This window comes from Solea senegalensis, linkage group LG9 (genome assembly GCF_019176455.1).
Source record: "Solea senegalensis isolate Sse05_10M linkage group LG9, IFAPA_SoseM_1, whole genome shotgun sequence".
NCBI lineage: Eukaryota > Metazoa > Chordata > Actinopteri > Pleuronectiformes > Soleidae > Solea > Solea senegalensis.
This window is the reverse complement of record NC_058029.1, coordinates 9,586,088-9,612,723: the sequence shown is the minus strand read 5'-3', so window position 1 is coordinate 9,612,723 and position 26,636 is coordinate 9,586,088. Positions and strand designations below refer to the sequence as shown.

General features: G+C 41.5%; 2 protein-coding genes across 8 annotated transcripts in view; both read left to right on the top strand.

Moving 5' to 3' along the window:
• Positions 1-8,972, top strand: part of cobl (cordon-bleu WH2 repeat protein) — a 46,284-nt gene extending 37,312 nt beyond the window's left edge. For all 6 annotated transcript variants that reach the window (XM_044033733.1, XM_044033734.1, XM_044033732.1 and 3 more), the window contains 8 exons: positions 742-1,057; positions 2,383-2,501; positions 2,691-2,873; positions 2,988-4,498; positions 4,730-4,957; positions 5,071-5,187; positions 6,386-6,679; positions 7,298-8,972. In XM_044033733.1, the coding sequence (XP_043889668.1) occupies positions 742-1,057; positions 2,383-2,501; positions 2,691-2,873; positions 2,988-4,498; positions 4,730-4,957; positions 5,071-5,187; positions 6,386-6,679; positions 7,298-7,381 (2,852 nt within the window). In that variant the 3' untranslated portion in view covers positions 7,382-8,972. The remainder of the gene's footprint in view (positions 1-741; positions 1,058-2,382; positions 2,502-2,690; positions 2,874-2,987; positions 4,499-4,729; positions 4,958-5,070; positions 5,188-6,385; positions 6,680-7,297) is intronic.
• A 3,939-nt stretch (positions 8,973-12,911) lies between these two features.
• The window catches only part of grb10b (growth factor receptor-bound protein 10b), a 57,456-nt gene continuing 43,731 nt past the window's right edge, over positions 12,912-26,636 (top strand). Inside the window, exon 1 of one of the 2 annotated variants that reach the window (XM_044034132.1) lies at positions 12,912-13,125. The gene's annotated coding sequence lies outside the window, so the exon portion shown is untranslated. The remainder of the gene's footprint in view (positions 13,126-26,636) is intronic. The other variant, XM_044034131.1, reaches the window with a different exon arrangement.

The following is a 26,636-nucleotide window of genomic DNA, read 5'->3' as shown; positions in this document are numbered from 1 at the left end:
TAAAGTTCCCAGTGCTGTGTATGCTGGCTGCACTGCTAAAGCCTAACAAATGGTGCGTTGATTTTTATTCTCTTGGCCTGGAGTTCAATGAGATCAGTGACAGACTACATAACTTCTCAAAAACCCACACGACTGACCAAAGCATGACTGTACTAAAGAGATGAGAGGGTATGAAGCAACAGTGTCTTTCACTGGAGCCTAAAACAGTACTGTAAAAAAAAATCTAATTAAAAGGGTTTATTTACAGTAAGTCCACCCACACATCATTAAAGTTGTTTTATCATGCCACAAGTGGTTGTGCTCTGGGCTTGTGTTTATATATTTGGCTTGTGTTTTCTGGTTTGTGTGTGTGGTGTCAGAATGAATGTTGAAATTAATATAAATACTTCCTCTTGTGTTTTTTTCCACTTCTCTTCATGCTCACTCCACGTCCAATGCTTCTTGTCATAAAATGTCCTCATGGTTTGTTTATAAATGTTCCAAGATTTGGAATAATGTGTGTGTGTGTGTGTGTGGATCTGAGAAAAATGAATTAAGCCTCAACATCTTTCAAACTTAATGCATGGCATGAGTGACAAAGCAAAAAGCTTGGATGAAGTCATATTGTGAAACATTTTCTACCAAAGCCACTCAAACCTCATCGATTTGAATGTTGGAAATGATTCTTGCCAATAGTTACTCACACTTTTTAAATCATAAGTCATAATACTGATGCTGACATCTTCCTCTATTCTCCACCAGCCTGGCTCCACTCCATGCGGAGCTCTGCAGCCAGTGGACACAAAGCAAATACTGAAGCACCTGAGGAGGAAACTGTATCCCTGGGCAGCAGCAGTGGCAGCAGCAGCCTGCCTGACCAGGGTTACGCTGCCTCAGAGGGCATGGGTGAGGACTCGGGCATCATCAGCTCTCCAACTGACACCCAACCCACATCACCGGATGGGAGTTTGTCTCCGGATGGAAGTAGCAGAGGCGGGGGAGAGAGACTGCTGGGACCAGTGCGGGACAATTCTAGTGACAGTGATGAGGGATGTGCCACCTGGGGATCAAGACACAGGTAGAGCGAGAGTCTGAGATAGATGATACACTAAAGTAGGTTGACTGTGGGTAGAAAATAAAAGTGAGGAAAGAGAGTAAGTAAAGCTGAGCAATAGTCCCAATTTACTTGATATATGATTTATTCTAGCAAGATGATTAAAGCCTTATTCAAGATGGTGAGGCACATTAATGCACTGCTGCTCTAGCCTCAAGAGAAAACTGTCTGTCCTACTCATTAATCTATCTGGGATTATGCTTTCAAGTATGAACTCACCTCTTCCAACTCTATCTCTGTCTCACATCTTTCTCATTGCTGTCCTCTTTTATTACTGAATCCATTTTAATTGATCCTAGTTTCCTGGCAGCCAAAATAATCCATTCACCTTGCTGTTAAAATGAAGCTACTCTAACCACTGCCTAAAGCTAAAACCTGTGTTAAAATATTCAGTTGGATTCTCACTTCAGGTCATCACATTAATTCTGCACCTGCATGTTTCACTGAAGGAGTAACTATCACTGCTTCAACCAACTTTAAAAGTCTTCACTTTTTTTGTGCTAGAATAACTCAGCTCTCATCATGTGTTGCAGTTTTTGTGAGCTGTAGCCAAAGCTGGCACACTCAGCTTTTTAGAGTTGAGCTTTCATAGTTATGGTTCTAGGCCCTTACTCAAAGGCCTTTGTTGAAAATGAATGTTGCCCCACATCTTTGTTTTAAGTTGTGAAATGTGCATGGTAAAGTGCCCAGACCGAGGATCCTGGAACGATGCTCTCACTGAGAGAGACTTTATGAATCCCGGGTCTGGCATGTTGCTGCTGGCTCCTCAGTATTCCAGGAAAGCACTATAACCTTGTTTTCTCAGAATCATTGAGGAAAAGAGGGCCAGGCCAAGTCTCTTAGAAGACAACTTCTATTTGGTTTGGCCGCCTTGTTGCAAATTTGTTATGGCTGACACACCACTAACTCATGAGAATACTAAGCTAAGGCACTGTGGTAATAGTATCTTTACTGCTGTGTGTTTCAAAGCCAACATGCTTCAATAAAAACTAAGTACAGATCTGAAATAGCACAGAACAGTATATTTAAATGCAACACCTTTTTTCTCTTTCTCTTACTGACCTGCATTTACCCTCTTTCGATTTCTATGGCAAAATAGTAACGGGAAGAGTGCTGGACACAGTGCTGGCAAAAAAAGGTGAAAGTTAATGAAAACTATGAGAGTTTTTTGTGTTACAGTTTTGCATGTGTCGATGTTATTTGATTTATGTTATGATAATGTGTGGGCTGTTAATGTGGTTTACATAATATTTGCAGATGTGTTTTTGATACTTATATATCGTCCTCAGGCACAATGGCATCAACCCACAGGCAAAGTCGGGCAGAATAACGGACAACTATGAAGATGACCCGGATCTCACAGCCCAGCTCCATCAGACTTTGGCAGATTTTGATGCAGACCTTGCAGGTGAGGGAGCGTGGATCACAGTCCACCAGATGTGTGGTTTAAGTGGACTGTGGCTCACATTAAGTGAGTGTTCCCAGTTCAACGAATTTTGGTTATAGCCATACTGGCCTCCTGACAAAACCACAAATAAATGTGTCCCAAGTATCAAGGTGTTATGTGTTACCACTTGAATCTGCTCCTCTTTTCCAGACCACAAAGGTGTTTTCTCAGTGAAAAAGACTATGTCCACAAACAGTAATGATGTGCCAGTGTCTGTAGTGGACATGGATGTGCCAGTCACAGCCATAGATGAAGTACTGGAGGACTACGAAATTACAAAATTAGAAAATGAGGCAAAGTCACTTACCAGGACTAAGTCAGGTGGCAACAAAGGTATGAAGAATTTTGGAATTTTGATTATTTTGGTTCATGCTTATTTTTATAGCTCAGTTGTAAAACAGCTGTGTTTTGATGTAATTCACTTTTCTCTTTCCCATCATATCAAAGGTCCAGGATTATGCCAGCAGCCCAGCATGGAGCTTCAGAAGAAAAACAACAGTGCTTGTACAGCTGCTGATAGTAGAAGCTACGCAGATACAAAGCAGCCATCTCAACCTGAGCATCTTGGGAAGTTGCAGGTGAAAATGTCTACACGCGATAAAGAGGAAGATAAGATTATCGAGACAAAAATAAAGGCCATGGGTACGACTGACAGTAACGGTGTGAAAGAGGATAAACGGGTAACAAAATCAGCAGTCCTATCCAACACTGACATGCAGAAACACACCAAGAGCACTGAGATCAAGCCTGATCCTATCAAGAACAATGATCAAAGGAAGCCTCTTTTATCAACAGCCATTCAGAGATCACAACGAGTTGAAGAGATTAGTGTTTATCAAAATAACTCTTCACTGGGTCAAATCACACATAATGTCGCATCACGCTTTGGTATGAAAACGTTCACTGTGGTTCCTCCGAAACCTGTCGTATATGCTGATACCAGAGATGCTGCTGCCTCAAGAATTGCAGGTGCCATTAAGATTGACGATCAAGGAAATATGGTCAAAGTGGGCATCACCCAAAACAGAGCTGGTGGTGCATCAGTGTTGGGAATGAATGGTAGTGAGGAGTCTCCTCTTCTTGGAAAAGCCAAAGCCTTTTGGAGCTCAGGTCCAGAAAGACAAGAAACTGCTGTGCCTCTCAGCAAAGGTCAGATCAATAAGGCTAAAGAGAATAAAGATGGCAATACATGGAAGACCACTAACACTGAAACAACAGAAAGAAAACATAAACCTGCAGACAAAATCAAAGAAGAAACTAAAGAACAACTGAAAGACATCCATGTTGCAAAGGAGGAAAAGCTGGAGAGCCAGACTTCAGTCTCTAAAAACACTCAGCAACTAAGTATGAAACCTGCTCTTTCCTCTCCAGTCCTTCCAGACCTGCAAACAGACACGTCCTTCCTTAAACCCTCCAGGCGAACATCAAGTCATTACGTGGCATCTGCCATCAATAAATACACAAAAAAGACTCCTGCTAATCCTAGCACCACCCCTCTCAACCCTGACTCCTCTGCCCCTGTGAAAACACAGACTATCGGCTTCCAGAGATCAGGAAGGTCCATACAAGTGAATCCACACCAATCTTTCCAGTCATCACTGTCAGATAATAAGAAGAATGACTCGGCTTATAAACCCCACACTTTTGGCCCAAAGAGGTCCATGAGTTACCCTGAGTATGTGTCGGATAGCCAGAGAGATTTTGGAGAGGACAGCCCAGACACGGGAGGATTTGGACATTGTGTTGGATCCACCAATGGAAGCTTTAATACACTAGAAACAAAAACAGCCAAGAATAAGCACAGTCAGTCTAGTGGCCCCACCCAGATACATGTGATCTCCAACAATGACAGAGAAGATATTAAACCTATTCGTCCCAGTGGCACCAATCCCACACAAAACAGTCTACCACGCTCATCTTCCCAACAATCCACAGCCTCAAAAACCGGTGTCCAAACAGTAAGTAAATATGGATTTGAAAAATTGCATTAATTGATTACGGAAGCTGAGAATGGCTACTATAGTTTTTATTTCTTTCATCTCAAGATCACGGAATAACAGCCTTTTTATTGAGTGATTATTCCATGATCTTTTCCGACAACATTAGAAAAATATAGTAGTGACCATGGCCGCTCTTGGCTTCCACATTTGATATTACAGTGTGCTGAGTATTTCGCTCCTCCTCTGCAGAACACAAAAGACACGACCAAGACAGCCACCCATCTTACACGTGATGCACGACCACAGCCTTCTGTCACAGTGTCAGACAGTAACGACATATCACAGGCAGCGACGGTGTTCGGGCCAGTGAAAAAGTTCAGACCAGTGATCTGTAAATCCGTTGAGAAGGAGACTTCTCTGCACAGCAGCCTGATGGATGCAATCCAGACTGGGACAGGCAAGGAGAGGCTGAAAAAGGTGAGCTATCGCCCAGTATTTGGAGGAACTCATGAGTTGGAAGAGAAATATGTGATGTGAATTGCTTCTGTTGTTGATGTGGATTGATGTCCCTCTTTGTGTGTCATTGTTAGATATCCACTTCTGCTGACACTTGCACAAAGAAGTTATCTTATGTTGATGAGGAGAATGAGAGATCCGCTCTTCTGGCTGCCATTAGAGGCCAAAGTAAATCTGCCCGGCTGAAGAAGGTAAAATACTCTACTAGCTATTCATGTAATATCACTGTATGCCTTCTAGTGAGGACAGTATTAATCAGTCATTGGATGCTTCGTGCTTAAATGACTCAAATAATTTTGTAGCTACAGATCCCTGGAAGAAACATTTTTGTCACTATCCCCTGAGTTTTGAAGTGCCATAATGTCTTTTACAATTTTATTGCCATTTGTTGTGATATTGTCAAAGAGATAACTTGAGCTTTTGATTTTAGATATCAAATCATAAGCGATGTTTCCTAAGGTTTTTATCTAATATTATATTACAGAGACTGGCAAAACATTTGGTTTAGAGATTCATGGTCTCCTTTGGATAATACCATTGGTGTTCCATTAGCATTTCCTCAGGCACCTCCATCAAGTCAAAAAAAAACAAAGACTTTCTTCATGACCACATTTCAACAAAACTTTGTTTTTATTGTTAAACAAAGAGAGAAATGGTGAATAAGCATTTGCATCTTCTCCAAATCAGCATTGTCATTCATTGAGAGCTTATAGTGACTACTGCATCTGGTGAATCTTCACAGAGTGACGCTGTTTAGTCTTGTAACACTTAAGAATGAATAAACATGTATTGCAGTTTGCAAAGGAAATTTATCAAAGGAAAATGTGAATTTCTCTCTCCTGCCTGTGTCTGTGTGTGTTAGCTACGTAGTAAAAGCATGCTACGTAGCATTGGTGTCTACAGTATTTTAGTAGAGTTGTGGTTTGTTGTCATCTAAAGACCCATGTGGAGCGAAAGGGCAGGAAACCTGCTGCTGTAGCTGAAACATCTGCAGTTCTATTCTGGAGGTTCTTTACCAGAAGTGGAATCTCTGGAATGCTGCATGACTAATACAGTCTCAAAATTGTTGTGCTTCTTAAAAAAAACAAACAAAAATAAAACCAAATATCTGTGTAAACTAGAATGACTGAAATGAACAAGATGGAAAACCATATAAAAATATGAATGTGTATCCCAAAATTAGAAAAAGAGAGGAGTACTTCTTTATATTTGCATGTTAGGGGTTGAGGAGATGCACGTATGAGTTCTCCTCCTACATTTATTGTGATATCTATCAATATTGACTGATGTATATGTACTGTTGTTGTTATTGTGCTCAAGTTTTTGGCCATATTGTCAAGTCCTTACAAAGAGAAGCCTCACCATTGTCACACATTTTGTGTCCCGCAGACCAAATCTGAGGCAGCTGATGAGCTTGAGAAGTTTAAGAAGGAGGAGAGCAGTGCAGACCCTCCTCCCTCTCCTCTCTTTGTATCTTCCACTTCACCTCCCGTCCTGACCCCACCGCCACCACCACCACCAGCTCCCATGTTTGCACCCCCACCTCCTCCCCCTATCTTGCCCGCGGGTAAGCCTAGGACTGTCGCACCTCCAAGTGCTAACACCGCCATGAACCCTGGCTTGGCCCGAGAGGCCATGCTGGAGGCCATTCGCTCTGGATCAGCTGCAGAGAAGCTAAAAAAGGTACAAATACAGAAAAAAACACACAGCGTCTACTGTACATTTTTGCCACAGAGTGAGAGCTGTTGCAGAAATCTTGACACTATTTACACATGTCCAACTGGACAAAGATGCCGTGATTCTCTTAAAATGAACCATCTGCTCAAGCAGCACACGGTGAAGAGATTATTTGAGGGGAGACAAAAAAGCGATGAGCAGAGCAGATAAAGCCTGAGACAGTAACTCAAAAATATATGACTTGACTCAGAGTTCTCTTCTTACATCTTTGGTTTGGTTTCTCAACATCTTGCCAGGAAAAGATAAATAAAAGATAAAGGAAAGATTAATGTGACAACTGAACAGCTGAATAAACATTTAAAAGGAGATGAAGTAGTTTTTCAGGTTAATGGCTGTGAGAATATAAAGTTTCTAGAAACAAAGTGCATTTATTTTTAGAAAAAATAAACAAATGTCTTCTTTTCAATTTAGGCATGTTCCCCCTTGTTTTATCCAGTTTGACTTTGCAAAACCACAGAACCTGACCACTTCTTTCCAGCGAGCCATAAGCTAATATTTGTATCAATAAACGGAAACAAATGAAAACGAAACACAAACATGACATGCCGTTTCTCCTTCTACTAGGTTGCTGTGCCCAAAAAGACAGTCCAAGTGAACGGTAGACTGGGAACAATCCAAGCAACCTCCTCTGGACTTCCCCAGCAGTAAGAGCGAGTCTCCACAACAAGGAGTCATTCATAACATTGTTGGTTTTTGATCTTTTTGCCTTTTGCCATTTGAATCGGACTTTTGAAAAACCGGACTGAGTCACATTTAGACTCTCCCCACCACTCTGAAGCCTCGTGCTGAAACTGTTTCAGTTTCTAAAGGAACAGTGAAGCAGGGAGACCCACTGCTATTTTCACTTTCCTCTGAAACATTTCTTCTTGAAAGGGGAATGTTTCTCTGTTGGCAGCCAAACACCTGTAACAGTGGTCTGGTGTCACAGGTGAAAGATTTCCATCCATAACATTATATTTCTCAGCTTCCAACTGTAGCTCGCTAAAGTGATCCTAACAACTTAGTGTTGTTTTGAAACATATGTTGCCATGTGTACTGGAATTCAGTAGTTTTGTCTGAAATGTTGTACAAACTGTGTGCCAATGGAAGCTAATTTAAAACGTTTTTTTTTTTTTGTTAGTTCTTTTTGGACAGTAAGTCATAGATGCCTTATTCTGTCGCTCAGTATTATGTATATGATGTTTTGTTGTACAAATAATTCTTCAAGGGCTGGAATAAGAAGGATCTGATGATGTTTCCATGTTGTGTGTACTTAAGATTTTTTGAAATCTTAAGTACACGCATGAAAAACCATGGTTGTGAGTATATTATTTCAGCCACATTTGGTCCATGATGCCAACAAATGTACAGTTCCTCTGATGAATGAGATGGTGATGAGCAACTGGTGGGAACTCATTATTCTCCCGTCATCGCTCGCGTTGTTTGCGCTGCTGTTCGCGATCTAAAGGAAACGTCGTACGCGGTCTGTATTCTGTAGAAACCTGAATTTTTACAGGTATGACTGATTTGACCGACCATTGGCCTTTTTACGTTTCATTTATTTCTTACTTATATGTCAAGATGAAGCGCTCTATTTGTTGACATCTCAGTCCTGCTGAAGCACTGATACTGAAGTATGTCAATGCCACAATGAGCAAAAGAGATTATTGATCAACAAGTCACTACCATTGGGTGATGGCTGTGTTTTGAAAACATAAATGCAGTTGTAGGTGAGCTGAAGTTTTAGATTATCTATGGCCTTGATTTATGGTACTTCAGATGTACTAGATACAGTTGAGTGTGGAGTAGCTTTTCATGATTGAAGGTAGAGAGGAGCACAACTGTTTAATGGTACGCCGACGATGTTCACTCTGAATCTGTAGAAGGAAGAGAAACCTAGAGCATCCATATTCAGGTGTGAGTGCTTGCTGCTGTTCAACTGAGCAAAGGAGGCTGGAAATAGTTTTATAGATTTAATTTATGCTCGCTTTCAGAAAAATCTGTTTCATGTTGTATTATGAGAGTGTAACCAACGAGCATTTCTATTTTTTGTTTCCCTTTCATCTCCACACAGTAGTTTACAATGCTACATTGTCTTATTGCATATTTTATAAACTTGAGAAAGATCATTGCAGTGAGAGATTTGATTTAAATCTTTGCTAGAAAGCTATTCCAGTGATAGCGTGGACCTTTTATAAGCTATTGCTTTTTAAGTTTAAATTGCACTTTGATTTTTTTTTTCTTCAGAAGGCTGCACAGATTATTTTTGTTTACCTAATTTTTGATTCAATAAAAACATTTTCTTATGCAGACAAACTTGATTTGCTGCTGTTATTTATATATATATTTATTTATTTTTTCATAATATGATCTGAAGTGTGTGTACTTCTCCCAGCACTGTGACTGCCTGTTGACTGCGGTCATCCTGCTGTTCTTATGAAATATATTGTAACCTCTCACTCCCTGTGCTACACCACAGATGAGCTACTATTCTGGGCAGCAGTTCATCGCCCTGACTCATCACAATGTGGGCTCATGAAATGAGTTAAGCCTAACTTGAATTCCTGATTCCTGAAACACTTTGTCATTGTGGCACTCGGGCTCCTCCTAAGGAACAGAAAAAGGCAAATGACAGAAATAATACGCAGTTTGGGGGGGGGGCAATACTGTATAGGATAATTGTTATTTGGTTTTAAAAAGTCCGACTGTATTCGTCCTCAGACGATGTAAACAATTCTAGCAGGGGAGTGCAGAAACCCTTTATGTTTAAATACACCTCCTCTATAACATCTGACACTCATCCTATCTTTGTGATATTTCTCTACAAAACAAATCTGCTGAAGTGAATCTTCTCAAGAGCCAAAGTTGCCTCTGTCGCCCTTCCATGGAAGAAGTCTGTATTAACCAGGACAGATGAACCTGATTAGGAGAGCTGACAAAGAAGAACCTGACGGTCACTCTGTGTGGAGGTGGTAGACATTTCTAGAAGGACAACCATCCCTGTAGCATTCTACTAATTCATGTTTTACAGTCTCCTCAGTCAAAGATGCCCGAACATCCTTGGCTCTTCCGACAAGAACCAGACACTGCTCGTCAACTGCTCAATATTGTCCCAATGGGGAATTGTGGTGGTGACACCGTCGTGCTGTATGTGAGTATTTTTAGCAGCAGGTACAAACCAGTCCCAACATGCTCTGAATGGCAGAATGGGCCAAAGCTCACAACCACAATGACACTGGAGGGGCTTAGAGACGACTCTCTGAGACCTGATAATGGGTGTTTACTGTTTACTGATGGTCTATATACAACCTGACAAGAGTTCAAGAGGCTCTGCAGAGAAAATGGTCAGATAATTCCCAAATTCCAGGTGTACAAAGCTTGAGGCTGGAATTGCTTACAAATGTGTTTCAATTGAAGCCTCAAAAAAAAAAGGTGTTTATATACATTTGCAACTGTGATATTTCAGTTTCTACTTCATCATTTGTCATACTGGGGTATTGAGTATGCAGTTAATTAAAGAGGCGGGGGATGAATTCAAACAAACACATAATGTACATAATGAACTGTGCAACGTGAGGGGGGCCTGAATGTTTTCTAAGTCACAGAGCAGAAGAGTAATCTTGGCCGCGTTGGCCAGAAAGAGCAGAACATTCCTGCAGGGACCACACGCTCTTTTGTGGGTCAACATTCATGCTCACTCTGTTCTACAGCCATTTTAATCTGCCCTACAAATCTCTGAAGGGTGTGTATGGGTGGGTGGATGTCTCTGTCTCCGTGTGGGTGGGTGTGAATGATATTTCTGTTACACTTGGTGTGTGTGAGCGTGTGCCTGTGTTCCAGCTCCAAACCATCTTAACCACCCCTGCCAATGTAAACAACCTCTAAATCTGAATTACCAGAAGATCAGAAATAAATGCAGTCAAGTTTGGCTCTGGCTGTGCTTTTACCAACCATATCGTTTGGTTTGTGTTTGTTGCCATAACAGTTTCAAAATGAGGGCCTGGGGCAAGATACATTGTATTTCTCCATATCAATCATTGTGTCCGGGGTGTAAATCCCAGCTGGCATTGTTTCCAAAATGGAGTCAAAATTAAGTTTATGTAATCATATATTTTTTAGATTACATGAGCCACTTTGTATAGTTTGGATGTTGGTGTGAAGATCGTATACACTTGCTAGCCACTTTATTAGGCATACCCTTTCAAGTACCCATATAAGCAAATGCATTATCAGCCAGTCACATGTCAGCAACTCAATGCATTTAGGCATGTACACATGGTCAAGACGACCTGCGGAAGTTCAAACTGAACCTCAGAATGGGGGGAAAACGTCAATTTAGGTGACTAGGAACAGTGCATGGCTGTTTGTGACCAGAAGGGCTGGTTTGAGTATTTCAGAAACTGCTTTTCTACTAGGATTTTCACAAAATGTTTACACAAAATGAGCAGACTTGATAGAAATGATAGAAGAAACCGAGGTAAGCCCCATCATGTCGAACCTTGAAACAGGTGGGCTACAGCAGCAGAAGACCACATCAGTGACTTTATTATCTACACATAATCCCCAATGAAACGGCAAGTGTGTATAAAAGGTCTGCAGCATAGAATAGTCCTGTGAGACACAAAAAGGCCATTCACCAACTGTCTGGGCTGATATTACACCGCTTTGTTAGTCCTGACTGTTAAACTTATAAGTGATGGAGGAGGTGACACAGACCGATCAGCGGGGGGGTTCATGTTGACTTTGTTTTCTGATGTTGGGCAGTCGACTCAATTTGAACAAAAGACCTGTGTGATGCTGAATGTCTGATGAGGTGAAATCAACATAATGTGTCTGATGGGAAGAATGCTTTGTTTCATGGTGGCACTCATGAACATGAGTGACATGATGTGCACTTGTTTGTGACTATGGGGATGTGAGCGCTGTCGTCACACACTCAGGACTGATGACCATTTGCACCCCAGTCTCCTGTGGTGTGTTCCCATCACTTATGATAATCTAAATCAGAAATATTCCAGTGTGGATTAAATTAAATATACACAACAACTATTACAACATACTATAAGACTGTTGTGAAATGCCCCTCAACCCAATCCACTTGGACTCCACTTGATTACCTTTTATTACCTTGATTACATTTTCCCTATTGTGTATTTTACTGATCTTACTTGTTCTGTCTGTTATTTTAGTTTTATTTCATCTTGTTTTGCTCCATTTATCTCTTGTCACATCGACTGCCCGTGTTCTATGTTTATGTTTGTACCTGTTAAATCGTTTACACACACTAAATTGGTGAATGAAGTCATAAAATCACAAAAAAATCATGTGTTTTATCATGTCGATGCCTTCAGTGTTCTCACTGTAAATGTATCACCTTTATTATGCTGGTTAAACCGGCTGAAATTGAATAACACATGAGCTGAGTGGACATATCCATATAAACACCATGGCTCTTATGCAATACACTTACTGAAGACACTGAGGGATAAAAACACAACCTTGGCAGCGAAACAAATCCGATGCGATGAGATTTGACCCCCAGTTGTGCAATATACTATACATACCTCACCACTACTTGTGCTTTTCAGAGCACAGCTTTTAATTAAAAGAAAGGCCGTTGTTCACTATAGGTTCATTAATGTATATTATGCCTATATTTGTGAATACAAACTAACCATGGAGATATATTCTTCTCATGTGTCCACATGACCATATTGTAAAGCCCTGAAAAGTATATTTATGATTATTATTTTCATTACTTATTGTCTCAGTTATTTGACAAAATAAACCAAAGTTTGCTGTCTTAGTGGAGCAAAATAAACCAGAAAATAAAATATACTTAATGTTAATGTTACTTAATGGTGAGTAACTGATTGATTTGTTGTTGCAGATCTGATGAGGCAGAACCTCATTACAGGTTAAAGTTAAGTGTTTATAGTTGGTCATGAACTGGTTATGGTTGAGGTCTTGGTAAAAGTTTGTACAAATGAATGGAAGTCAACGCAGAGTCCAAACAAAAATAAAACACCGCGTGTGTGTGTGTGTGAGAGAGACTAAAGAGATCGCTCAGCCCTCAAAAACAGTGTAATCCTCTGAACACGCCCTTATTCCCATAAAGGACATGAACGCCGCATTAATCACTCCTCATGTGTGGGCGTGGTCAAAGCTAAAGGGGAGGGGTTGTTTGTGCGCGCGTGTTTGTGTGTGCGTGCGTGCGTGCGTGTTTGTGTCCTCCCCAGCCGAATGAGATGAGCTGCCTGCAGTCTTTGCAGCCAGTGTTTTCGCCTCCTCCTCCTCCTCTCTTCCTCCTGTGAATCTGTCCACTCCGGGAATGTTGACCACCGTGGCCTGATCCCACGCACAACCGCCTGTCTCTGCGGGTCCCACCGTGCCTCCACAGATCGCGCTTTAAGGTGAGTCCATGTAACTGGATGAAGGAGCCGCTCTCCTGCTCCTTGTTTTGGGGGGGAAGTGGGTGGATAAGAAGCCCACGCATGGACAGTGCAAATCGAGGGCGTGAAATCAAAAAAAGTTCAATTTGCTGTCGCGACGTCACGTAGTATCCTGTCTTGTCCTGCGTGTCCGGGCACACGTGCGCCCTGCGCGTAACCGTCTAGCGGGACCCGTGTCCACGCCAGTCAGTGAACTTTGAAAACAAGTTTATTCATTGGATAGGGGCTGATCCACGCAGACTTGTAGCTCATGCAGTTAGTGCGCTTTCGTGCGCCTCTCCTCACATTTACTGCGTGAATCCGTGTTTCTCGGACAACCTGTCCTGATAAAAAGTTGCGCAACAGCAGTGTACGGTGGCCCGGAGCCGACTTTCTCTCCAGCTGGACTCACTCACTGCTGTAGGAGTTTGGCCGGTCTCGCCTTATCGCCTTATCCCGTTGGCAGCGTTTGCTTTGGGGGTGGGGAGGCGGAGAATGAGGCGTTTTCCCAGGGAAGCTCGTGGAGCACTCCTGCAGAGTGGGCTCCGTGGACTGAGCCACAGCAACTGACCAAAACAAGAGCAAAGACAGTTCTTTTTAAATAGCTGACTGTAAGATGTAAACAGGAAAAGGAACTAGTAATGTGAGAGAATGTAATAAGCATATGGCAATGGCTGCACTTTAATCACTCTTTTCTTGATTGTTCTGTGCTGATTATAGAAGTAAAAACTTCAGTTTGGAAACAACTCAACATCTTTAAAGGTCCACTGTGTGACATTTAGAGAGATTAGAGGGAAGTGTATAATTGCTTTAAAATGAAAAATGGTTTGGTTTTGTAAGCTTTAGGCAAGCCTCGCTTGACACAGATGGTCATGTCGTGTTTTGGAGTGGAAGCTTTTCTGCTCAAATCCGTTTCCCCATTAGATGTCGTTAATTCTTACCTTCTGGACCTTTTAATCGTTTAGAAATTGTTATTTGAATCAGTGTAATGAGCAAGTTGCTAAAGGCTCTAAGAATTATTCTATGTTGGTGGAGTATGAGCCAAATAAAGAAAACAATCCATATCTTTAAACATAACACGATATGGAAACAATTTTATTGTTTTATATCCCATGAAAAGTTCCATCCATCCAACAGGCGGGGGAACATCTAATACTTAAGTTATAAGTTATAGCATGAATCAAATCTCTTAGAAAAGATACTATTGGATATTTTACCTTTCTGCCCTCATAAGATGTGCCATCGGCTCACTTGTCATTCAGACCTTTAGTTCTGGGTTAACGGTTTATAACAATAAAACACCCCCTTCAGGATGAGAGTTGGGAAGTCCCTTTCATCTTCAGCCCTTCATAAAATCCAGCCATTTGCACGTCGAGTCGTACTGGAACATCAGATGCATCCCTGCACTACTAGGGTTCCACCCATTCATTGATTAACTGTGAAATTTGGTTGATGAAAAGATGACGTCATTGCCTCATATCAAGATTCAGCATTCTGCCTCTCTCATACAATCGGCTACTTTGAGAAAACCATGTTTGACAAAGGTAACACTAATGGACGGAGAATGGGCATGAGATCCTGATCGTTATATAATCGGAAATTATGGGCGAACATCTGAACAAAGCAGCTCTTCATTTACACTCTAATGTGCCCTGTCATTTTGGGCACTTGTCCAAATCAATTTCTTAATTGGCCACTTGTGGTTTCTGGAGAAAGTTGCATAACTACCCACATTTACAGCACTGGGAACGACCAGCGTTGGCCTGTGTGTTTTGAATGCAGATCAGGGCTCTTGCTGGTTAGAAGGGAAGGAGGGACTTAAAGACTGCTGCACGTGGTGAGCTTGGGAAGGGTGTGCGATTGCAAAATCTGTCCCATCAGTGCACATTTCAAGTGGATATCTTGTTGAGATCCTGAGAGATCTGTCTGCACTCAGTGTTCGTGAATGTAATTCACACCTAAATTTAAAAGCTGCACAGGCAGAGCTATTTTAGTTTCTGTTTCCAAAAGGTGGGACTTGTGTGTTGAGGAAAACTCTTGGATAACACCAAACTGTAGGCGTGACCTAATATTGTGTGTCGTGTCATTCATCCATCGGCAGATCATGGCATTAAAATGTATTCATATGTCTTAAGTCGGGAAGCCATTATTCACTGCAGAGCCAAAACCCAATCTGTAAACTTGAAGTAGAACACTTAACACGTGCTTGGTTTTCTGCATGTTGACCTCCAAGTGTGGTTGCTGCTCAGTACTGTCAAAAACATGCTATAGTGGCAACTTTTCAAGCGTGTCATTTTTTTTTTCATAACCAAACGAGGATTTCTTTTTTCCTTGCTCTTGCCCATTATTTCCTGCTTTCTTGCATTTAATTATGTTGTGGTCACATCTCTGTGTACATGGCAACCGCTCAAGCTGCGGTTTCTTTCAACCCCTCAGCACCAGTCCTGCTATTTCAAGTCCATGCTCAGTAAGCATAGGCATGACGGGGCATGAACCCTGCACGACTGCAGGCTGCTGACTGAACACATTGCACGTAATTATACTTACAATAAGCCATACTCAGCTCGCACTGAGACAGACTGAGAAATGCCTTAAAATCTAAATGGCATTTTTGTTGGTTTTGACGCTCATCGTGCGACACTATAGTCTTTGATTAAAGTACTGTAGGTATGGCAGTGATCTCTCGCTCTCTCACCACAACACAAAGCTTAAATCTTATTTTCGTCCGGAGCACTTTCCTTGATGTACACACACACACAAAGCATAGAAATGTATACGTTCAGCTGCCATGCAAGAGCAAAAGTAGCTGGTGTTGGTGGTATAAGAGCTCGTGGTTGTGCTCTAGGCAGCATTCCATTGGGTCTTGCGTCAGCCAGCAGTCATTCAGCACTGGTTAGTTCAGGCTTATACCCTGTTAATACCCCCTCCCTGATGTCATGACACCATTAACCCAAGCCACAGTTCATGTCAGTCGACTGACTCTGCTTGGACCTAAAAGCAGAGCAACCTCATAAAAATGATCAGCTGGGCTGTCAAAGAATAACACAGGCTCTACTGTTTGTTTTCTGAGTAAAGTTTAAATTTGGACTCACTTTTTCTGTCCAAATGGACATAAAGCTGGGCTAGGCGAGATATTTTTTGCGCGACTGAGTGGCTGGAATGATAAGATGGCTGTTTTCCTGTAAAATAATCAGGACACAGTTTTACGTTTACTTGTACCAGAGCAGAAAGCAAATGATCTGATTGCTAACAAGTCGGGTGGGAATCGCCAGAGACGCCACAGTAAAATATTATCACGATATTGCAAAAAAGGTATGCGCAAAATAATATATTGTCATATACTTACGCAACAGCTCTAGTGAGGGTGAGCACTTGGCACCATCTAGTGGACTGAAACGTTCTTTTATGCTAATCCATGAAAAGTTTGTTTATTTGTTTATCAGTTCAATAAAATTGATACTTGGTGTCTAGAAAGTGATATATCGCCATCCAAAAAATAGTTCACTGTATCCCCCCACCACCCCACCCCTACTAACAAGTACAGTGTGTGACCACTAGATGGCGTTGGAACATGTATGGGATGAAGAAAATTAGAAAATAAACAACTTATTTATTTTAAGAACTATATAAAATAACTTAAATTAGCTTCTTTGTTCATCGCTGGTTGTTTCTGTGGCGTTTCCACTCTCCATGATAGATATCTTAATTCTTACATGTCTGGGATAGTCCAATTGCATTGTTATTCGCTAACAGATTCTGTCATTGTGTCATTGTGTGGCCTCTTGTTGTTGCTTTGATAAAAGTGTATGGTAAATGTTGCACTACAAATGTGGTTTTGCAGTTCATACATTTTTGATCTCATTCACTTTTAGAGTTGGAAAAGTTGCATGTGTATGTACCCTTTAATGGATTTAATTATTGATAGGGACTTCTTGGAAGACATCTACAGTTGCAGGATAGTCTCTGTTTTCTCCTGTTGTCTCGACGATACTTGTTGTGTAGCCACAGAGTGCTCGTGCTCTGCACTTGTCAACTGTGAGTTCATTTGTTTTCTGTTTAGCGGTTGCAATTATCTGCTGAAGAGAAACTGTGTGCTGACGGCTACACCCTGAGGAAGGATGCATGGTGGCACACACCATGCACAAGCAGCTCCCCCTTTAACATGCAGGCCTTTGTTTAAAGTTTTCAAATATTTCACAGTTATGGAATAGTCTGATCTGATTAAAGGCTTGTTAACTGTTGGAAAGTGTCAGGAAAATGCCTCGGGCCTTTCTCTTTTATTGTACTTGGTATCTCGGCGATAACTGCTGAGTAATAGTGTTCAGATTTGTGATTTCATCTCGAAGAAACTCACCTCTTGCCAGAAGAAAAACATTGAGGTGTTATTCCTCCTGCTCCTCCTCCTCCATACTGCAAATAGAGACCTGTATGAACCCGATTTCCACTTGTGATCCACAATGATGCAACGTTCGCTTGTTTAACCACGACAGTGTATGGCGGCTTAAGTTTCTCACTGTCTGGTGTTTGTCCAAATGTGGCTGAAACCCAAGCCTGCGTGAGAGGCAAGAATGTTGCCTTTATTTTGTAAGTAACCGAACACCTGAGCTGAGAGCACAGGTTCAGATGTGCACTGGTAACGTGGTGTGGATGTACACAGACAAAACGATATCTTAAATGCATAGATACACCATTTCCCCCCTTCTTCTCTCTCACTTCTAGTTTTACTGTCTCTATCGTTGTCTGTATCTCTCGATCTGTCTCACTCTACCAGCTGAAATCTGCAGTGCAGAGTCAAAACAAACCATGGATCGTTGACTTTGCTAGTACTGAACTATTAAAAACAAAACGGTCTTTTTTTCTGCTACTGAATTGTAACCTTGTCATGAATCTAATATTAAATGTCGATAGCACTCTTAGCTCTACACATATGTGTTTTGGCATTCATAATTTGCTGCCCTATGATTTTATTATTCCCAGAGCGATTAAGGCCTATGTTGTTGCTCTGTGATTCTTAGGAATAAGACTTATGCTAAGTCTCTGTTAATGATTTTTTTGTTCCGCCAAGTTTTTAGCATTCCTAAGAGTAAGTAAGTAAGTAAAACAAATCCTCTTCCCCTTTCCCCCCTCACACAAAACTCTATCCCTTTTTTATTTGGGTTTCATGTTTCCATTACGGTTTTGTCAGGTTTGTGTTCTGGATCTTGATCCTGTTCTGTATGTTTTGCCACAACCTTGTTAATCGAAGTTTGACTCTCCTACCAGCAGGCGAAGTAAAGATGGTGGCAAAAAACGTCAAAATCCATCTAATGTTGCCCTTTTGGTCCACCATTACGACCAATTGGTACACAAGTACCAATGCTCCCAACCCCTGTCCATTCATCTCGGCCATTGCGTAAGACCAGTTCTCCCAAGCAGCCCAATGAAATCCTCATCCAATTAGGCTCTGACCATGTTTCCAAAAGGCCTTTCTCTCATAGACTGGTGCTATTCAGCTTCCCCCGGCATGACATCAGGCGCTCTCTCATAGCCCTACTTTACGCTGCTGCTCTCAGATAATGAAAGCTGCCAGTTAATGACTAATCAACATGTGCAACAAGCACATCCAGTGAGGAGTGACTACCATTTAATCTGCTGATTAAAAACAGAAGACAGAGATGCTCTGTTCAGCGCTCTCTTCCCGTCTCTGCAGTGCTGCGGAAACAACAGTCCTTCAATCACCACCACCCACATGCATTCTCTGAAAGTTGATCATTTGGATCATTTAAAAAAAAAAACCTATGCAATGTTAAAAGCCTACAGTAACATCATGGGTAGATTTCACCATTTGTTTTTAATTCTACCATTTTGATGTGGCGTAATCCAATAATCAGACTTATTATCATGTTCAAATTCAGGATGTGGAATCAGTTCAAAGAATACACGCACATTGTAAGGTAGAGATTGATCATCATTGGTTGACTTTTGTTTTATTAATTGGCCACATTTATATTGCCAGAAATGATTATTATACATTATTACAGAAATTCATATATATACATTATATTACGATATATTTATAAATATATTTTCTAACTTTCAGTCAAGCAGTCAAGTCCCCCCAAACAAAAAAACAAACAAACCCCAAAACAAGCAAACAAACAAAAACAAAAACTAAATAAACAGAAAATTGCATCAGATATTGTCGATGATGTCTAAATATTGGCAACAGCCATAGAAAAAACAGTTTTATCCTTTGTGGAGTTTGCATGTTCTCCTGTGTGTGCCTGGGTTTTCTGCGGGTTCTCCCTGTGATGGTCTGGCGGCCTGTCCGCGGTCTACCCCGCCTTTCGCCCTGTGTCAGCTGAGATTGGCTCCAGCGCCCTCCTGCGACCCTCATAAAGCGGTTGACAATGAATGGTGAAGTGACCTCGCCATAGGATGTTTTGTTAACTCATGGGGTTAGACTAACTGTTTATCATTTAAGGCTTCTGTCTAGTCTAAACATGTACAGTAGAATAATTGACCTCCCCTCTCTTGGGGTTGGGATACAGTCAGAACAATCATGTCAGTAAATTCACCACAGGTCCCCAGATGCTGATTTGGATCTTTGCCATTTCTTGAATTAAGAGACTGTTTATGTTCCAGATTGGCGTGCTGCAGAATAGAGGAAGGAAGGGGTCAGACAGGGGTTGGGTCTGGGGGGATTGGGTGAGGGTACATAACAGTTTTATGGGTGTGATCTCCTCAGGTTTAGAATAATGCTGTTGGAGACCTGTGGCCTTGCCTTGTTCCACACATTTTCTTGTAGAACTCACGGCCTTAATGTGATGGGTCATGTACTGTATTCTTTCTCCACATTATGCAAGTCTGCAGTTGCAGTGTCCCTGTAACATGATCCTGTCTATAGTCATAAAACAAAAACAAAGGATAGATTCATAGATAACTGCCAGAAACTATTTTCAGGAATGTTTTGTTAAAGAATTGTTTAGTTTGGAGTCTGAAAAGCAATAAAAGTTAATCAACAGATTTATTTCCATGGAGTAATAAAACCACAGTGATATATTACCATCTCTACATTTGAAATAATAATATTGCACACAACATTGGCAATCCTTTGGAGTCAACTTTCTGGTCACTTGACAAGTCCAGGTTAAAAAAAAAAGTTTTCTTGTTGCTCTCTTTTGGTCTCCTCCAACTCCTAAAGCTGCTACAAGATACACTATGTTAATCAGCTCGTCACTCAATTTGTCTGTCTTTGAAAAAAAAATTGCTGGATAAATTGTTTAACAGGGGAACCTCTGACCTCTAGGCGGTATACCGAGAGATAATTTGATTTGACAATTAATAAATACAAAAACAACCTAGTGAGAAATACAAAAGAATTCTAATAACAGCAGGGTCTCTGCTATAACAATGCAGACCTGGCAGTCCGCCAGGCTGATGAAAAGCCGTAACAGACCAAAAAATAAATAATTCAAGCAAGCAAGCAAGCAAACATAAATGCCAACAAAGCAGGGAAAACATTGCCAAATATCTATCAACCAGGAAAACAATACGTATTTTGGTTTGGATGCATGTTCTTAACATTCGCGTCACAATTAGTGTGTTTTGCTCCTTCACACCTTTGCTTACCAAAATTCAGTCAAGGCTGTAAAACGGTTTGCCTAAACATTTGGTTCCGTTCTGTCCCGTCGTTTTTCTTCTTATTCGTGTCCGGGTTGCGGTGGCAGGACAGGAGCCTTAGCAAGGAAACCCAGACCACCCTCTCCTCAGCCACCTCTGCCAGCTCCTCTGGGAGGATCCCAAGGGTCCCAAGAGATAAGAGATGTAATCCCTTAAGTGAATCCTGGGTCGGCTCCAAAGTCTCCTCCCGGAAGGACATGCTCCGAAACACCTCCCCAGGGAGGCATCCCAAATCACCTCAGTTGGCTCCTCTTGTCGTGGAGGAGCAGCGGTTCTACACTGAGCTCCTCCCAGATGTCCAAGCTCCTCACCCTATCGCTAAGGAGGAAACTCATTTCGACCGCCTGAATTTGCGATCTTGTCCAAAGATACGAAATATATACAAGAAGATGTTGCACTGGTTGGAGTGCGTCCAATTTTGTTGTACAGTGTTGTACAATGACAACAAAGAAATTCTATCACTGTTGAGGGGATCTATCCTCTGTCATATTTTGCTACTCATTTCTCTTTCTTTGCAATTATTGGATTAATAGTGCATGTCATTTCATCTACAGGTTGAGTGATCCATTAAGCATCAACGTATGCCTGTCTTTTTCAATTTGCGCAACCAGCAGTTTTTCCCGCGTCAGTCTAGTGTAAAATTCCCTTGCAATCAGAATGAAAGTTGCGTAACCTGCGGCCAACTGTGCCCGTAAGTCAGTCAAAGTTTGTGAGAAACCATTAAACGGATTATTCCAAATCCAGATATTATGGTTAGATATGTCGTTGGAAATTGAAGACATGCTCACACCTGCATACGCCGCTCAGGATGGGTGGAGCAGCAGGTATTTGATATCTATCTATAAATGATAGGAAAGTCTGTCTCTTTGACTGTTAATCGCATAACTGTCCAACGGGTGGTTTGTCAGGATAAGTGAAGATCTAAGAATCACAGAAGAAGAATCTAACCACACTGAAACCACTTTCCCTGTGATAAGATTCCCTATGTGACCTGGAAGGGTAGTGTATCGTCAGTTGTGGATGGGAATGGTCAGAATTCCTGCAGGAGCAGCTGAGTGTGAGTGAGAAAACACTTGGTTATTGACACTACATACATTATATGCTACATACATGCTCCTCACTTAACCTACATGACCCACAAATCAGTGCATGCCATTTCACAAGTTGGCTATATTGTACGTTTCTCTCACCATCCCAAAGATGAGAAGAGCTGGGCGGCCTTTGTGTTATGCCGTGTCCAGTCTAATCAGCTAAAGTCACATATTTAGCAACACATTTTAGAATGACATCAAAGAGTCACATCATTGACACGTGTGTGTGTGTGTGTGTGTGTGTGTGTAGCTAAGCTGTAGTAATGCAGCCATGAAGAATAGTGGGGTTTTGGTTTGTGGTTGAGGAGCTGGAGCCAATCACAGATGGCATTGAGCCAAGAGGTCTGTCACACCCTGGATGAGATGATGATGATCGTGATGATGATAATCCTTCATGAAATACACTTGTTACACAACCGTTCCTGGTCTCTATCTCTCCGCGATCTTCTTCTCTCCTTACCATTGTCCTTTAGCCAACCTCTCCTTCACTAACCCCCTTCCTTTTCCCCGCCTCTCTCTCTTCTCTCCTACCCCAGCTAGTCAAGACAGATGTTTATACACTCTGGTTCTGTCAGAGATGTCTTCCTGTAAAAGGGAGCTCAAGACCCAGTCGGAGTAACGATTGACTCCTTCCATACAACAATGCAATGTAGCCTGTAGCTTTCGGTTAGTGCTATCCACGGCTTCTTGTAGCCCCCCGAGTGGACCGTAGCTTCTTCTCGCCGCAGCTCCTCAGAGAGGCTTTCAATCTTTGTCGACAACGCAGTCACCGCGCTGTCGAGTTTTGCCGAGACCGACGGCCAAGCTCGAGGCTATGGAGTCTTGTTTAGACCTATTCTTGGTGGACATCTTTGCGATTGTTGGATACCGTTTGGAACTGATGAAAAGTAGCTTCATGTTATTATATTCAGATACTGAAATTGACCTAAATAATTATTATCGTGTGGAGCTCGAAACAAATGCCCACTCGCATGTTGCTGCTCATGAGCGCCCCTGAGTGGGACACACTTCATTGAATAAATCAATTCTCCACCAGTGCTTGTATAGTGGCATAAGGACAGCTACTCAACTTAAATATGCACAGAAATTGACTAATTGTTTGTATATTGTGCATACTATTTACACACCGTTTTTGAGTCCAATAGCTTATTTTCTAACATTTAATAGCTTTTTTGAAGTGGAGTTTTACCAGCATCTTAATTTTTCTGACTTGTACACAGTGCAAGGTTATGTCGCTGTATGTTTATTGACGCCCTCACTATAAATGATGGCCACTATTTTGAATGTTTTCCCAATTAGAAAAGGGCAGCAATACCCTGTACAGTGAATGCCTCATGGAAGAAATGTTCAGAGGCTGGAAGAGACAGGTGGACGTGGACTCGACAGGTAAATGCACAGACAAATGAACAGAAGAGGACAGAGAGAGAGCGACAAGCTGACTGACAGATGGCTAGAGCGACTGAAATACAAACTGATCACACAGACAGGTTGACAGTTTAGATGGACAAACCAGACCAACTGGCAAAAAAACTCAACCTGACTCCTTCGCTTACAAGTCATGTTTGCTACTGCAGCTCACAGACACTCACTTATTTCAGGTTTGGCCTACATACAGCATGTGAGGTGAAAAGTTTAACATTTCCATTTCCCACTGAAGGTATTTTTATTGGACTTCTTGGAAAGGCTCAAGGAAGGGGAATACTTAATAACTTGATATTGAATATGTGAGGAAGGTGTGATCTAAATAAGTAATGACTCTACTTAAAAGCATAATTAAAGTTAATAAATATGATTTTAAATGAACAATATATTAACATTTGGATATGTAACCACACAGTTTTGCTTTGTTAAGTTTAATCTCCTTTTATGCTCAATACACCTTCCTTGTATGTTGTATTTACTCTCATGGTGCTGTTTGCAAACAGTCCAGCAACCTTTTAAGTCCTCACACCCATCTTTGGTCTGGTGAGGCAGGCAGCTGCCAGCCACTGATCCTCCACCACCTTGTAAAAGAGAACTGTTCAGGGAAGTGTTTCTGCTGTTTCAATTAGGCTTTACTTTAAATAGCCCAGGTTTCTGGTGATCCTGGTTGTGACCTTTGGCTTCTCCACAGGGCTTATCACCCAGGGATGCTAAAGCTGGACCCTTGAAATTGAATCATGCATCAGCAGCATCATGTATTTTTAAATACATAATTCCCGCTACTGCAGAAAATATACTTTCACGGAATTATAAACCTGAAATGATTAACTGATGTTGAATGTCTAATGTTCAATGTTATAAATCATATTACAACTCAATGGCGCACAATGAGGTTTGAATGTGTTGATTATGTTCCAGTGATAGAGGAATCAGTACCTGGAGACTTGTTTAAAAACAACCAGGGTTGACCAAAGTGCTTTACAAAGTCGAAGACATAACAACAAGGTATAAACATAAAAACAATAAAAACATAAAAGTAAAACAGTAAAATAATTAAATGGTGAAAGTCCAGATAGAAGTGTCGAGGTTGACTATTCTCATCCTGAAGTGAATGCCAAGGAGAAGCGGTGGGTCTTTAAAAGTGATTTAAAATGCTCAATGGTGGGGGCAGATTTAATTTCAGTGGGTAAATCATTCCGTAGTTTGGGGGCAGCTACAGAAAAGGCTTGGCCGCCCCCGGTTTTTAGTCTAAAAGCGACCTGTTTTTAGGTCTCAGAGCTAAAGCTACTAACAAAGTAGCTTTGTTAGTTTGTGTGAAAGTCACTGAAACCAGATTCTTAAGTAATAGAAAAGTGAAAGAAAGTCATTCTGTAAAAATTCTGTATCTTATATCATTAGCAACTTAAAATGACAGTTTGAACATGGGACAAAAGTAAAAGATAACAATATTACTGACTGGGATGCACCGATCTGATATTTGTATCGGGATTCGTTCCCGATGTTGAAGAAAATTCTAGATCGGGTATCGGTGACAATGGACCGATCCATAGCGGCCGATCTATTCAGTCTAATTCTATGCTACGCGCTGTGAGTGACGTCATACGCAAGCAACACGGCGTGCTGAAGCCCGCAATGTTTTCAAAATGAAGCGAGCGAAAGGATAAACTATCTGGAACTTTTTTTCCACACTACCTCGGCCAACAAACTCGACGGCTACTTGCAATGCCTGCGCAGGAAATGTTCCGAGGGGCGGTCATCGTTATGGATGGGCAACCGCTCTCAGTTGTCGGGGACAAGCGATTCCGACTGCTAATTAGCCACCTGGAGCCACGGTACGACATCGTAAGCCGAAAACATTTGTTCGAGACGGCTCTACCTGAAGTGCATGGTAAAGTGTACAATCACATATTAGTGAAGATTTCACTACGTTTATCTGGCGCTCTGACGTTGGCCGTGTGTCACTTTGAAGTTTTAACAGCACACTGGCTGGATGAGAGGTACGTGCCACACAGTGCAACGTTAAACGCAACACACTTCCGTAGATGGAGAGCATGAGAGTGTGTAGTCTAGGCTGCGTTGCACATATACAATGCATCTCGTTGTGAATGAGGGACTTCTACCTAGAAGCTATTGGTCTATTCAGCTGCTTTTGTATGTTTAAGCTTGCTGAACTGGTGCACATTTTATCAAATAAATACATAATTAAGTAATTCAGTAAATTTCTATATGTTTTTAAAAAGTCAAGTCTGGTGTTACCTTGCACAAAAGAATGATCCCAGTCTTTTCCAAACAATGGGACATTACGTTTGTTACCAACATTCCATGCTGTTTTTCTGTATCAGATTGGGATTGGCCGATTCTAAACCTCAGATATCAGTATCGGAGGTGACCTAGCCTACCTAGCCATTGTCACTTAGCTCGTTTGTGTAGTTTTATTTATTTTTGTGACTCACTTTGTTTCTGACCCATTTGTGATGTCACGTGTCATTCATGGGCAAAAAATGGAAAAGGTATAGCAGGTTTACTTGGTTTTACAAATCCCAGGTATGCACTGAAAGCATTATCCCTAACATTGACCATAACTAGTTAATCCCTTATCTTAACCTCAACCTAACTACACTAGAGTTTTCCTTCGTTAGGAAACCAGGATTTGGTCTCCATGAGGACTATTGGTCCTGACAAAGTCAGTGTTTATTATGCCAGAAAATTTCCTTAAGGGGCAACAAATACATGAACACACATACAGGTTTGAACTGCTATTCTTCTAAGGACATTGCATTGACTTCCATTCATTTGGACAGCCTAAACGAGGGTTATCCATAACCTTAACTGTAACCAGTTAATGCCAGAAAACACCCTAAAGAGGTAACCAATATGCACATGTTCATAAACTAAGTTCCACGTGGGGGCACGGGGGGTGAACTGTAACTGTAACTTGAGTTTACAACAACGAGTAGTGATATTTTGACCATTTTCACATACGGGTTTATTTTGTACACAGACACAGTGTTTACTTCGCAGAGAGCTGGTGACACTCCCTCTTTCTCTACCAGTTGTACCTGCAACCTCACAGCAGCAGCAGCATCAGCAGTACAGACAGATGACACAGGAGTCTGTTCTTTCTCTCTAAATTTCAGTGATTGGCTGTGACCATTTTTTCTAAAAGGTGTACGGTGCAGCTCTGTTATGTAGGCAAATAGAATCGGGACTCTACTGGGCTAACTGGGACACCCTTACCTCAATGTTTCCACTTTGCAGAGTGGTCGTTTTCTGGACATTTATGACACATTTCTGGGTCAGAGAAAGGACGATACACAC